This window comes from Homarus americanus, unplaced genomic scaffold (assembly GCF_018991925.1).
Source record: "Homarus americanus isolate GMGI-L3 unplaced genomic scaffold, GMGI_Hamer_2.0 scaffold21353, whole genome shotgun sequence".
NCBI lineage: Eukaryota > Metazoa > Arthropoda > Malacostraca > Decapoda > Nephropidae > Homarus > Homarus americanus.
The window spans coordinates 722748-737316 of NW_024754247.1; the positions used below are offsets into that span (position 1 = coordinate 722748).

At 37.6% G+C, this 14569-nt stretch overlaps 1 protein-coding gene across 2 annotated transcripts in view; it reads left to right on the top strand.

The window, feature by feature from the left end:
• Positions 1–14569, top strand: part of LOC121855723 (PAX-interacting protein 1-like) — a 62987-nt gene that overhangs the window by 42289 nt on the left and 6129 nt on the right. For both annotated transcript variants that reach the window (XM_042350817.1, XM_042350818.1), the window contains 5 exons: positions 5027–5208; positions 7656–7754; positions 8170–8417; positions 11830–12004; positions 13661–13761. In XM_042350817.1, the coding sequence (XP_042206751.1) occupies positions 5027–5208; positions 7656–7754; positions 8170–8417; positions 11830–12004; positions 13661–13761 (805 nt within the window). The remainder of the gene's footprint in view (positions 1–5026; positions 5209–7655; positions 7755–8169; positions 8418–11829; positions 12005–13660; positions 13762–14569) is intronic.

Genomic DNA, 14569 nt, shown 5'->3' on the forward strand with positions numbered 1-14569 from the left:
CTCTGGGGTGTAATAAATTTATTTAATAATAAATAAAAAGGCCAGCATGACTTAATATATGCTCACAAGCAGCAGATGCAGATAGTGGTGAGTTAAGCTTCAGAGAAAAGTCACATAATGTAATGTCGGGAAAGACCTCTGTAGCTCCATTCCATCCGCTGGACATTCCATCCGCTGGACATTCCAAGTAGCTATAAAGCTCCTTCAGTTGAGGAGTTTGTGGATGATTGTTGTCTCCATAGTGACTGAGTCTGACTAAGACTCCCCGTGAACTGTCCATCTAATTGGGGGTGTGGCTGTGGTGACGTCACTTTTCGATTCTAATTGATGAGTGGCTGAATTTTTCACGCCATGTAACATTTGGCAGGTGCTATTTAATTAGTTAAGCAGAATTTTAAATACACCTAATCTCACACATACATATAGATATTAAAATGCTTTACATAATTCCATTTTAGAGGGAATTATGTAAAGCATTTTAGAATCACAGCCTCTTTGAAATTAATTTTAGGTACAGGGATATGCAAAGAACGACTGACGTCTGATGGAAAGGTGGGGGAGAAGAGAGGGAATTTGATGGGGGAGGGGGGATCTGAGGGTAGGCTAGGTGAGGTGGGTGGTCATGGCCACTGCCACCTGACCTGACTTGACTTCACCTCACGAGACCTCTAGGTATGTGACCGCATGGTTTCTCCCCACACCATACTCTTCATGGTTCTATCCACACAACTCTTTTACTATGGCTAATAATTAAATAATTAATTAAAAATATATTCTTAGTTTGCCACAGACATTAGAACTCTTTGTTTGTTTGTTTGGGGACATTTAGCGATTTTTGTTTTTTCAATTATATTGGGGTAAAAGTATTAGAAAATCATACTTGAGTTAAAGTGAAAGTACTAAAAAAATTTTGTACTTTTTAAAAAGTAGATACCCAAAAATGTTATGCGAGTACAGTACTCAAGAAAATTTATTTTGTTACTTTACAACTCTGCTTGTGGTGCCACGCCACACAGATACTGTATAAATAATACACAGATTGCAAAACTTTTCCTAATTTATTGATGAACAAACTAGTTCCAAACTTCTACAGTATCAATGACTAAGCATGAATTTCTGCTTTTAATATACACTGACTAAATATGTAACTGCAGTAAAAAAAACATAATTTGTATACCGTATACTTTACAGTACTTTAATTTTTGTAATATTTGAAAAAATCAGATTATGAGATACATTTATGAATATATATGATGCACATGTTGCTAGCTGTCATGGGATGCGACCATCACATGTGTTGATCACGGTCAGCTCGCATTGGTCATTTGTGGCGTGCACGTGTACTGTCTACTGCGCAAGATTTTTCCATTTATTTAGTTATCTGTTTGTGCCTGAAAGGTATTATAGTTAGCCACTAAACAAGCAGGGACAGAATGATAGTGGTGGTGATAGACAACCCTCGCATATACAGTGCAGTAGTTGTGTTAGAAGAAGCTCTTTATCTCCTGGTGGGACCCCAACCATGCTTAATGCTTAACCGTCCAAGTGAACTGCCCCTCAAGCTCGGTAAAATGATCGTCTACTGTATTCTCTTATTGGTTTTTCACCAATCTAAAGGATTTCTATTAGGTGCTTGCAATTGTAATATGTGATATCTGTCCATTTCAGCTCTGACAGTTAAAGTCTTTATACAATGTTTTTACTCTTAGTAAAACTCCTTGGAATTGATTTTGGTTCTATAGACTGTGAACAATCACTATCAACCTCATTCAATAACTGGACTAAGCAGTTATCAGAATGAAAGTCATCAATTTGCACAAGAGTCTTTAGGCTCTGCACTTCAGTTTCACTGTAATGTGCACTGGTATACTCATACTCTTCCTCTTCTCAAGACCATTGCCCTCTGCAGATTAACTTCACTCATTTTAGACATTTCATCACCTTCAGTTTGATACAGGGTACTGTATCCTTGTATCTTGGATCAAGATATGTTGCCAGTATTGGATTGTTGTCATCAAGATATCTATGAAATCTGTTCTCCATTGATGCCTTGATGGTAGTAAGAATAATACCTAACCCAGACAAGCATCTGCTGATGCTTTTGCTATGAACATTTGAAGAAGCTTGATTTGGGGGATTATCTCTGAAACAGTGCATGATCTTTCACTTAACTGAATAGTGGTCTTGTGGAAAATTTTCAAAAGAGTAGAGAGCTTCCCAATCAGGTTCCATTTGTTTGCATCAAACACAGGGAGGTTGGGGGCATCAAGGAAGTACTTTGCAATGACATTTTTTTGCTTCAAATATATGCTCTAACGTGAAATACGTGCTGTTCCAGTGAGTGGGGACATCTTGTATTGATATTGTACATTGAACAAAGGTAGAATGTATTTATTGACCCAAAATATTTAATATGTGTTCAGAGAATATGTGATTGCTAGTTGCATTCCAGAGCAGTTCACTTATGGTAAGATCTGCCATATGTGTAAATATGGAAATGCATAGTTTTGGCTACCAGAGACGTAAATTAAAGAAATAATATTATGAAAGTATCGGTAGTACTGGCTGAAAAATGGGCGATAGCGATACATTGGTACATCCCTAATAAAAATTACCCTGTAACTATAATATTGTACAAATGAAAGGTGTGTTTATCATCTCCATCTCACAGAGTTTCGTTTGATAACCCTCTAGACTTGAGGCTGAAGTCAGCTTTGGCTTCAAAGCCACAGGCCTGGATATGGACTTTCATCTCTTCACAGAAACAGACCATATTGCCCTCCACCACTATGTCTCTCCTCCTCCTGCCCTCCACCACTACTGTCTCTCCTCCTCCTGCCCTCCACCACTATGTCTCTCCTCCTCCTGCCCTCCACCACTACTGTCTCTCCTCCTCCTGCCCTCCACCACTACTGTCTCTCCTCCTCCTGCCCTCACCACTACTGTCTCCTCCTCCTGCCCTCCACCACTATGTCTCTCCTCCTCCTGCCTCCACCACTACTGTCTCTCCTCCTGCCTCCACCACTATGTCTCTCCTCCTCCTGCCTCCACCACTATGTCCTCCTCCTCCTGCCTCCACCACTACTGTCTCTCCTCCTCCTGCCTCCACCACTATGTCTCTCCTCCTCCTGCCCTCCACCACTACCACCACTGTCTCCTCCTCCTGCCCTCCACCACCACTGTCTCTCCTCCTCCTGCCCTCCACCACTGTCTCCTGCCTCACCACTACTGTCTCCTCCTGCCTCCACCACTACTGTCTCTCCTCCTCCTGCCCTCACCACTACTGTCTCCTCTCCTGCCCTCCACCACTACTGCCTCCTCTGTGTCTCCTCCTCTTGCCTCCACCACTACTGTCTCCTCCTCCTGCCCTCACCATTACTGTCCTCCTCCTGCCCTCACCACTACTGTCTCTCCTCCTGCCCTCCACCACTACTGTCTCTCCTCCTCATGCCCTCCACCACTACTGCCTCTCCTCCTCATGCCCTCCACCACTACTCCTCCTCTTGCCCTCCACCACTACTGTCTCTCCTGCCCTCCACCACTACTGTCTCTCCTCCTCCTGCCCTCACCACTACTGTCTCTTCTCCTGCCCTCCACCACTACTGTCTCTCCTCCTCTTGCCCTCCACCACTTCTGTCTCTTCTGCCCTCCACCACTACTGTCTCTCCTCCTCCTGCCCTCACCACTACTGTCTCTTCTCCTGCCCTCCACCACTACTGTCTCTCCTCCTCTTGCCCTCCCCCAATACTCCTCATATTGTCCTTATACATAGTGTGAATCATAAAGTATTATGTGTAAAAAAAAATTGACTATAACAAGAAAATATTAATGAGGAACTTAAGTATATTGAATTCAGGAATAAGGTTAAGAAATGAAGAAATATTATCGTGGAAGAATAGTGTAGTCTTAGAATGTGTGGCTCGCTACCTGATTTGGAGCCATATAAAGATTCCAATTGTTGGTACAGTGAGTTCTGCTATAACGCGAATTTGCTCTAACGCGATTTATGAATTAGGAACGATATTTGTATAACGCGAACGCTTGTTTGCTATAACGCGATTTTTGCTTACTATTTCTCCAATTTTGTGGTACAGTGGGGTATGCTATAACGAATCTAATTGGTTCTAGAACCCTGTTCGTTATAGCATTCGTTCGTTATAGGATTAATCCGTTCCAGGCCCCCAAATACAACCACTTAACACTGAAAAATATAATATAAAATTGTAAAAATTGTAAAAAAGTGCATAAATATGCATCTAAACCCCTGAAATAAAGAATAACATTAATATTTGTAATAAAAAAACAATAAATTAGACAAAAAAAAAAATTTAAATAATGTTCGTTGTAGGAGTTTCGTTCGTTATAGCATTCTCAATTTTATAGGTAAAACCGTTTGTTATAGGAATATTCGTAGTAGGATCAGTTCATTATAGCATACCCCACTGTATTAACTGTGAATATAGTAAAGAAGAATATCAACAAGAAGCATTCTGGTGATAGAATTCCCGGTGATGATCGTAAAAGAAAGGATATAACACTTGAAGAGAAGCTCGATTTTATCAACCTCAAAATCACCCTTCTCCCCCATCAAGTAAAGTGTTACATTTACTGTATGATTTCATTATTAGATATGAATGTAACATTTATTTAGACTGTGCTATCCTTTGTGTTAGGCTAACTACTAAATTTTTTCGATTTCGAGTAATCTGCACCTAACCCTATTTTCTCCATAAGCCCTGTTATTTCTATTACGCGATTTTCTATAACACGATATTTTACAAGAACACAATTATCGCGTTATAGCAGAACTACCTGTGTTAGCAGAAGGGGTAATACTGTGGTTGTATTGCTTCTCTTTTGACAATACTTTCTCAAGGAATTAAAACCAATCTGTCACCCACATTTATTATACCTGGAATATAGGTATTGTATATGAATTGGACTAAAAAATTGAAGTTTATTCGACATTTTTTTTTCTAAGTTTATTTTAAGAATTTTTGTAACGGAAAATTTTTTGCCCTTACAGATTAGAAGGACCCAAAGTAGCTAAAGCACGAGAATGGAAACGTCCAGTTGTAAATGGTGTTTGGCTGAGTGAGGTATTGTTGGGTCAGAATACTCCTCCACTTGTTTATCATGGTACTCGGTATCAGCACTATCTGGATGATCCACTACGAATTGACCCATCATTAGCATCACATCTTTTCAGTAAGTCTTCTTTTTTTTTTATAAAGTACAATTTGGGTGGTTGAAGAGAAGAAGAAAAAAGTACAATTTGGGTGGTACAGTTATACAGGTAACCCTTGTCTAACGATCATTCACTTAGTGATTTTTTGGTTAAGTGATATATTATTTTTAACACCCTTTTTGTTTAAAGATTGGTCAAAATTCGGTTTAGCGATGTTCTAGTCTGGGAAATTGTGGGGATTCTGTGCTCCAAGTGTGCATCATTACTATACAAGTACTGTACTCTTTTTAGAAATAAAGAACATATAATATAAAATTATGAAATAAGAACAATGAAAATAATGGGTGGGAAGTGAACATTTGTATTGAGGCAGTGAGATGTTACTGCAGCCAGCCGCACTCTCCATTCCCCCTAAGTGACATCACGGCATGTACAGCTAGCAGTTTCGCACATAATCTTTTGAGTCAGCTGGGTGACTGCCCGGCTGAACTGTGTTGCATGTATATTGACAATCATTTCACTACACAAAGGACACGAAGCAGAGAACAGCTGAGATTTTCCACTCCGTTCCCCCCTCCCCTTTCCCCTTCCCCACTCTGTGCACTAACTCCTGCACACATAAGACATGCTTATTCCCTTTATGTTTTTTACCTTATGTTAATTATTTCTTTTATATTATTAATTTTATAGGATATATATTTTTTTGCACATTCTGTATGAACGATTGTGTGTGCATGTAACAGAGTACAAAAAACAACAAAGATGTATTTATAGCACTGTACTGTATAGGTACCCAAAATTACAAATTCAAAAATTACCATAACATAATTCACAGCTCAGTCTCACAGTGCTACTGGGTGGCAAGTTGGTGTCTCGGCAACATAGTTACAGTCCACTGCCTCCATGAGCTCGCACATGTGATCACTTGCCACGTAAACACACCCATGCTCTTAATTTTTCATTTTTTATAATTTTATTTATATTTTCTTTATTTCTAAGTCACATTAGAATATTGTAATGATTACTGTATATACAGTACTGTACAGTGTACCGGCGTATAAGATGACCCCAAAATTTTAAATTTAAATTTTAGCCTATACTCACTGCATAAAACGACCACTATTGAGGCTAATGAATCCAAGGATTCCCAGTTGCTGTCTCCAGTAGGCTAAATTCTACCTAACCCAACTCCAGAATTAAAAGTATGTTATTGCTTATTTAAACACATTATTATTTTTAATTAATATTGTTTTTAATTAATTAAAAAATGATTATTATAAATATAAAAGCTGGATTTATATCTACTGTACTGATGATGAAAACCCAAGATAATTAACATCTCTGTAAAGAAGTACAGTACAGTAAACCCTCTGTAAAGAAGTACAATCCAGTACAGTACCTGTACAGTAAACCCTCTGGTTACTGTACCAAAAAGTTAATTTCTGTTTTTTTGCTGGAAAAGATAGATAATCATGTCTAAAATCATGTGAAATGGTTAGAAAGTGGTCAAGTTTCACGTTGGCTGAATCACAGGAATTGTTGTGTAGTGTCTGTTTGTTGATTGTTGTCTAAAAGGTCTAAAAAATCCCTTTATTGTACTCATACTAGACAAGGTTCTACATTTAAGAATATTTTCACTACTTTATTGCAAGGAATTTGTCCCATTAGTTCAGTTCCTTAAATTGCTGAACATTAATGTTGATTTTAAGTAAGACTCTACTCTTACTAGTGTGTTAATTAAGAACAGCCCAACCTTGAATGTAAATGGAAATGTTTACTGTACAGTATAGTCTCGATTTATGCGGATTTCCTTTATGCTGTTGGTCATTTACCTGGCCAGACCGGCAATTATTAGTTACGCGGTACATTCCATCATTTACGCGGGAAGCGGCGCGGGCAGGGTGCGCGCTAGGTCGCCCAGTCAACAAAACATTACCGAGTTCTTCACCCGCCACCCACCACAGCCAGCTCAAGTCAGTGATAGTGAGGATATGGACTTTGAGGGGTTTGACAAAGAGGCCCTGCAAGCCTCTGTGGTGGATAGTGATACAAGTGATACAGGTGAGGGCCAATAATCTGTCCTCTGCCTCGGAACCAACCCCCCATCCCCGTGTGCCCAGCCATCTTTTCTACTAATGTAAGTGTTAAAAAACCTAATATTATTGATACAGTAGTACCCCGATTTACACGGTCAATTGAACCCACAGGGTACCGCGTGAAAACCGCGTTAAGTGAGCAACAGAACATATGGGATTAATTCCAATAGAGGCTGGCCCGATTCCCAAACTCCACTTTTTCCGACACAATACCTATGTTGTAGATTATTTATTTAAATTTTTTTTTTTTTATTATTATTATCTATGTCGGACTTCGACCTGGATTTATCCCTAACCCCATTAAGTCGGGTCTATCTGTAGTTGATAAATGTACATGTAGTTGTCATCTAATATTTGTAATGTATTTCCAGATGCATGGAAGTATCCAATAAGTGTGTCAAAGGAGTCTGTAGAAAAGGCTAAGGCAGTAAGGGAAATGGCCTTAAGGAAGAGGAAGACTGAAGCAGATGGTGAGTTGTGACTATATCTGTCCTTGATCACTCATATGATGTACACTGATAAAAGATACAAAATGAAGAATTCATATTTGTTATTGTAATGTGTGGTGTCCTTTAAAGAGGAGTATGGGAATTTTTATCACATTGTCATTATTTGCTTTTGTGTGTGTGTTTGCATGCATTCATGTGTGCGCTCGTTTGTGCGTGTCGACAATTTTTCAAACTGTATACAAGGACTGGATGATTCTTGTGCCAGAGTATGCTAAGGGATGAAACATCGGGTCTCAGTACCCTACTTGTTGAATCAAGTTTTCCCTCTCTGTGAGTATCATAGTCAGTGTTATTTATAGCTGGTTGGTTGTATCGTGTGGGGTTTGGTCTCTTTTGTCATGCAGAACAGAAAGCTAAGGTACTTTTATGTTTATAGGTGACCAGGAAAATAAGCGTGCTCGCCTAGACCCTCCTCCTGCTCCTCATCTCAGTGCTGCTCCTACACCTCAGCAGCCATCTACACCAAATCAAGTACCATCTATTTCCAGTAGCCTCCCACCGGGATCTATTGGTCCAGGTGGTGTTCGTGGAAACCTTACAGTAATCAACAAAGAACTACCACCTGAACAACACAGACCACGTATTCTTTTGTCAAGTGTGAAGCATAAAGAAGAAGTAGAAAGGGTGAGTTTTCCTATCAATCCACAATTCTTTGTTTATTTATTTATATTTTTATGAAAATCTTGTTGTTTGCAGCAGAAAAAAAATGATACACTTTTGAAAGTAATTGAAATCAGTTTATATCTATCTAAAGCATCATCTTTCTTAGCAAATTGTGTGATTGGAAAAGATTCATCTTGGAAAAAACTGTTTAATCGTATTCCAGAACTTGAAAATAGCAGCTGTCATAAAAAGTGCACGTCTAAAAAAACAATTCTGGCATTGGAGATCAGTTAATGCAAAACATTCAGTTAGAGGCAGGTAAATGGAAAGTTCTTTAGAATATCTTGCATGTCATCATTACTCTGGGAAAAAAGAGGTCCTTCTTTTCAGAGGGAGTCTAATAGGATAGGTAATAGTAATAATGGAAATTTTCTAGGTCTAATTGAGCCATCTTGTAATGATCAAGTTATTTATGAAAATGTAGCTAAATTTAGAGAAGCTCAGAATAAGGAAAGCATCTTCAGGCTCATTATCTGTCATATGCTTCACAAAATGAATTCATTCAGTTGTGTGCTGACAGGGTGAAAGCTTTCATCTTAAGTGAACATGATCATGCAAAGTATTTCTCACCATTGGTTGATACCACTCCAGATGTGTCACACACTGAACAAAATACATTTATATTAGGGTACATGAGTCATTAATTTGATGAATATAATATTTGAGAGGTTTTTTTCATTCATCGATGATGGTGGAAAGACTGGGTCAGAGATTTCTGATATGACACTAAAGCTTCTCAATGACAGTGGTATTATATTTGGAGATTGTAGAGGTCAAGGATACAACAATGCCAATAACATGTCAGGACCATACAATGGAGTTCACTGTCATCTTAAAAGTAAGAATCCTCATTGCATCTCTTCCCCTTGTGGCAGTCATTCTCTAAATCTGTGTGGTGTAGATGCTGCTGATTGCTGCAAAGAGGTGGTAACTTTTTGGGGGGGATGGTGCAGATTATTTTCCAAACAGTAGGAGGTACTCAGAAATCATAGGTGCATCTCTTTATGGGTTATCAGGGACACAATGGACAGATAGAGTAGCCAGTGTCCGACCTTTTGCTCGTCATTTACCAGGCATTGTTTCTGCTCTCAAAGAATTGTCTCGACTAAAGAGTTTGACAGTGAAGGCTAAGATGGATGTGACAGGTGCTATACATTATGTGTCCTCTCTTGAGTATGTTTTGATGGCAGCTTTTGGGTTTAAAGTGTTAAACTCAATAGATCAGGTGATACAGACTCAAAGTTCTGCCCTAGATATTGAAGTTAAGAATTTAAAGGGTCTCCAGGGTGATTTAAAAATGTTAAGTAAGTTGAATTCCACCAGGAAATTTATTTTTACTCAAGGAGGAGAGTGCTGATTGACTGTGAGAATAGATGATTACAGTACATCACTCATTGGCGGAGAGACTAGAAACAAGCATAGCCACTGTCAGCGACTCCCGAGTATTCTATCTTGTAACTTTTGCCTTGTACAGTATACTCTCAATTTAGCCGAAGGAATTTTTTCCATTATTTTTCGTTTGATGTAGTGAACTAGTTCGTTAAATCGAGATTAATTACATTAATAAGCTCATACCTACGGAGACACCTCAGACACATGATATGTACATAGAAACATTCAAACATTATTCATGACTTACCTTAAACTAGGGGGTTTAGTGGTTGTTTTCAAATTTTTGTTACAGTATTTCCAAACATTTTTCCAATTGATATCTGCACTCATTTGACTTTCTCCTCCGCACCACTTCCTTTCTGAGACTTCAGAATTATGTTTAAGCACAGTAGTTTGTTGACCAAGAGGTAGACCGAGAGGTAGCAGTGAACAACACCCGCGTTGGCGGCAGGACACAGACTGAGCAGATGTAAACAAACCCCACTCGTCAAGTGGCGGAATTTGACGGAATCACACTTGATTTAGTGAACTAGTTCGCTAAATCGAGTGAAAATAACGGAAATTCGATTTAGCGGAAAATTTTATTTACGAATTAGTTCATTAAATCGAGAAAATACTGTACAGTGGTCCCTCAGTTAACGAGCACAATCCGTTCTAGAAGGTTGCTCGTTAACCGAAACCATCGTTTCAATGGGTTTTCGGGTAATTGGTTCCAGCTCACCGAAAATTGCCTAAATTCAACAAAAAAAGGTAGAAAAGTACACTTACTTTGAGTTGTGTATGTAGAAGGCTCCTGGATGATGATGATGATGATGATGATGATGAGAATTAGAATGGGGGTGGCGGAGAAGGGAGAAGAGAAGGCATTGGGGTGGAAGAGAAGTTATCCCATGGCGCCATTTCACCCATAAAATTTTAGTTCTCTTGGTGTAATTCAAGATTATTTTCTTTAAGTCAACACTGCACTGCATTAGATATTGTCAATATGTAAAATAAATTTCAAAATGGCCAATAATTTGCTTGTAAACACAGAAAAAAGTGTTTAGTTGAAGAGAGTCTCAAGCAAGATGTTACCTCCACTGAAAAGACACAAAGACTGATGCCTGTATGGTGTGTTGAGAGGCTGGATGGCGTGCATAAAACTAGTTTCATTACCTTCAGTTATGTTCAATAATTGTTAAAATGACTAAATAATTTAATAATAAATTTGCTAAAATGGTAAGGAATTTAAGCCCTAGAACCGATTACTGTATTGGCGGACTAATACTACAGCTGGTGGACCGCCAAATGCAAGCGAAAACATGTTCAGGTCGGCTCGTAAGAAACTCATTAATCGAGGGATTGCTCGTTAACCGAAGTTAAGAATCTTATGGAAGGTAACTCATTAACCGAAATCTCGTTAACCGAGGCGCTCATTAACCGAGGGACCACTGTACTGTATTATGGAATTTCATTTTTGTGTTTACTCGTTAAAAGTAACTCCAGGAGAGGACCAAAGAGCTCTATAATGAATCAGCATTATGCAAGGTAGGGCTAAAAGGAGTATTACTGTAATTATTTGTGATAATTTGGATATGAATGGTCCGTTATTTTTTACGTTAACGAACCTGAGTCTGCAATATATGAACCTAGTCCGAGCGGGTCAGTGTCCATTAAAGCTGAAGTCTGTTATAAACAGTGTCCGTCGTATCGGGGATATACTGTAATTCAATTGCAGCTGTACTGTACACTGGAAGTTGGTGGCAATTGTTGAAATATTTCAGTTACACTGACAGTGGCTACTGAAGATTGGTTGCCGTTAGAATAATTCAGTTATACTGAAATATACTAGATATGAAAATGTATGCCATTCACACATCCAACTCTGAACCAACTACCATACATCAGATTGCTCCACTTTGCTTTCACAGTTTTCTTTGGTAGGCACAGTATTATAATTTATTAATTATATTTGTTTATTTTATTTATAAATGTTTTGCAGAAAGTACTGGAATTAGGAGGTTACTTAGCCAGGTCCAGCGTTGAAGCAACGCATCTCGTTATGGGCTCGTCTACAGCGCATCGCACCGTCAAATTTATGTGTGCAATTTCTTCTTGTCGATACGTAGTGTCACTGCAGTGGATAATAGACTCACATATGGAAGCAAAGTTTTTGGGTAAGTATTATTTAAAAAGAGAATAGAGGATAATTTTTTTTATTAGTTACTGTATAAGAATCTAGCAGACATATTTATTATGTACAGTACAGGTATCCCTCGCTATACGAATATACTGTACACTTACACCAATTTTCTATTCACACACCTCTTTCTTACTGTATTATAGCTATTCTTGCATCTACGAATGATGGTCCCAGCAAAAATTAAAATCATGTACGCTGGACACATCCACTCCCTCCATTGACTTGCCATTTAGATACTATACTGCACAGTGATAGTACAGTTATCTCTCTTTATCCATGTGTACAGTAATTGTGCCGTCCTTTTGTGAATCTTTTCACTATGGCATCCAAGCATTGTGTGATTCCTTGGCAACATCCACCATCGCTAAGAGACCGAGTAAGCCTTTGATAATTGAAAATGAGGTTGAAATAATGACACCAAAAAACACGGGAATGCCATAGTTGATTTCATTAATTTAAGGTACAGTACAGTACAGTACAGTACAGTAAAATATTGGGATTTTCTTTAACTTAAGTCCTAAATTACAGTAGTTAAGTACATTTTATATTGTTTTTAATTATGATACAGTAGTACGTATTAGGGTTTTCTTGTCGTTGGGGAACTGAACCCAATTTTTTCTATATTTGATATACAAATATTAACTTGAGGAGTGGTTTTCAAGGACTCTAACCCATTCATATACAATAGTGGGGGATAACCTGTATTTGAAAAAAAGAAAAGAAATCCTGTTAGATTATCTCTTATAGCCAATAATACTAAAATTATTTCATTGTTGATATATTCCATAATATACGACTCAGTTCATTAATAATGAGAAATAGGATAACATTTATGGTGACCAGGTACAGTCAACCAAAGATGCACCGACCCCACTCTGGGTCTCGTGCTCACAATTTTACCTGGCAATACTTGTTAAAGTAAGGCTGTATGTAAAGGTGATTGTGATTGGTGGATCTATTTTTGGCTGTATCACTGTCAGGATAATTATTAAACACACCAAAGGTAAAATTTTTATAATAAACTATTCATTGTTATTTAAGGACATGAGAAGTTTCCAAATGTTCATATATTTGCTTAAATAATGAAGAATGTTATATTAATGAAATGGCAACTCAACTACAACCACAGCTGCTACAAGACTCTCACATCAAATTGTCTTCATTATTTAAACAAATATACAAACATTTAGACACTGCTCATGACCTTGAATAACAATGAACAGTTTATTATAAAAATTTTACCTTTGGTGTGTTTAATAATTATCCTGACAGTGATACAGCCAAAAATAGATCCACCAATCACAATCACCTTTACATACAGCCTTCAATTAACAAGTATTGCCAGGTAAAATTGTCAGCACGAGACCCAGGGTGGGGTCGGTGAATCTTTGGCTGACTGTCCATTAATGTATAAAAATAGAACCCCTTTGCTATTCTGGTATCTAAAACATTGAACCCCTATAGTGTTTTAATACTTTTGATATTACCACTGATCTGTTTTAATTTAATTTCTTATAATTTGGATGCTTTACCCCTCACAAAAGAGAATAGGAAGGATGATAACGATATTTGTTATTAATATATAATCATCCATGATTTTATTACTTATAAGTCTCACTTTCTTCAACAGCTGAAGAAAATTACTTTATGGATATGCCAGAATATGAGCATGTCTTTAAATTCAGCCTAAAGGATACATTAATGAAGCCTAATAGAAGACAACTTTTAACAGTAAGTTTCTTTTTTATACTGTATTAAAATAATCACTTAACTGTCTAGCTGCTTCAGTGTTCAAGGTGATCCATGTTTATATTATTATGAGCCCCAACCAATTCCCAAAATTGAAGTTTACTTTACTTAGGCACTACTGTAGCGTATTATATTTTACAGCATATAGAGTTTATGGTATTTTTTCTCATTTTAAGAACACTATGGCCACAGACTTACTGTATCATGTTCCATATTAGTAGAAGTAAACATTAAATGCTTAACTCCACACACACGCGCACACACACACACACAAAAAAAACCCCACCCTAACTATTCCCTGCTGTAATGGGGGTACAGTGCGTCTCATATGCCTTAAAATGTGGTATTTGTTATTGAGCAGTGCCATTAAAGTAAACATGTTACATTTACTTGTTTTATATAAGACATTTATATTTTTCATTAGTCACTCCATCACTTCTGCCATGACTTTTCAATCCCTGCAGAAAATCTAATTTAAATTTCTCTTATCTCTTAGCAACATATTCAACGGAGTCTTATTGATTTTGAAAAATATGTGTTCTTGATATATAGAATAGTTAGAAACAGAATAATGAATCAGAAAAATCATGAATATGAGGCAGTTTTAGGAATTTGATCTTATATTAAGTGTGAGTATGTGTACCAGATCATAGATGAGAACCATTTTAAAGATATGGCTAGAACAAACAAAAAGAGAGAGAAAAAGACATGGAATGGACAAGGTTGGAATTGTATCCATGGAATTATACTTCATTCTGATGATTACTTGTGTGATCTACAATTTTAAATA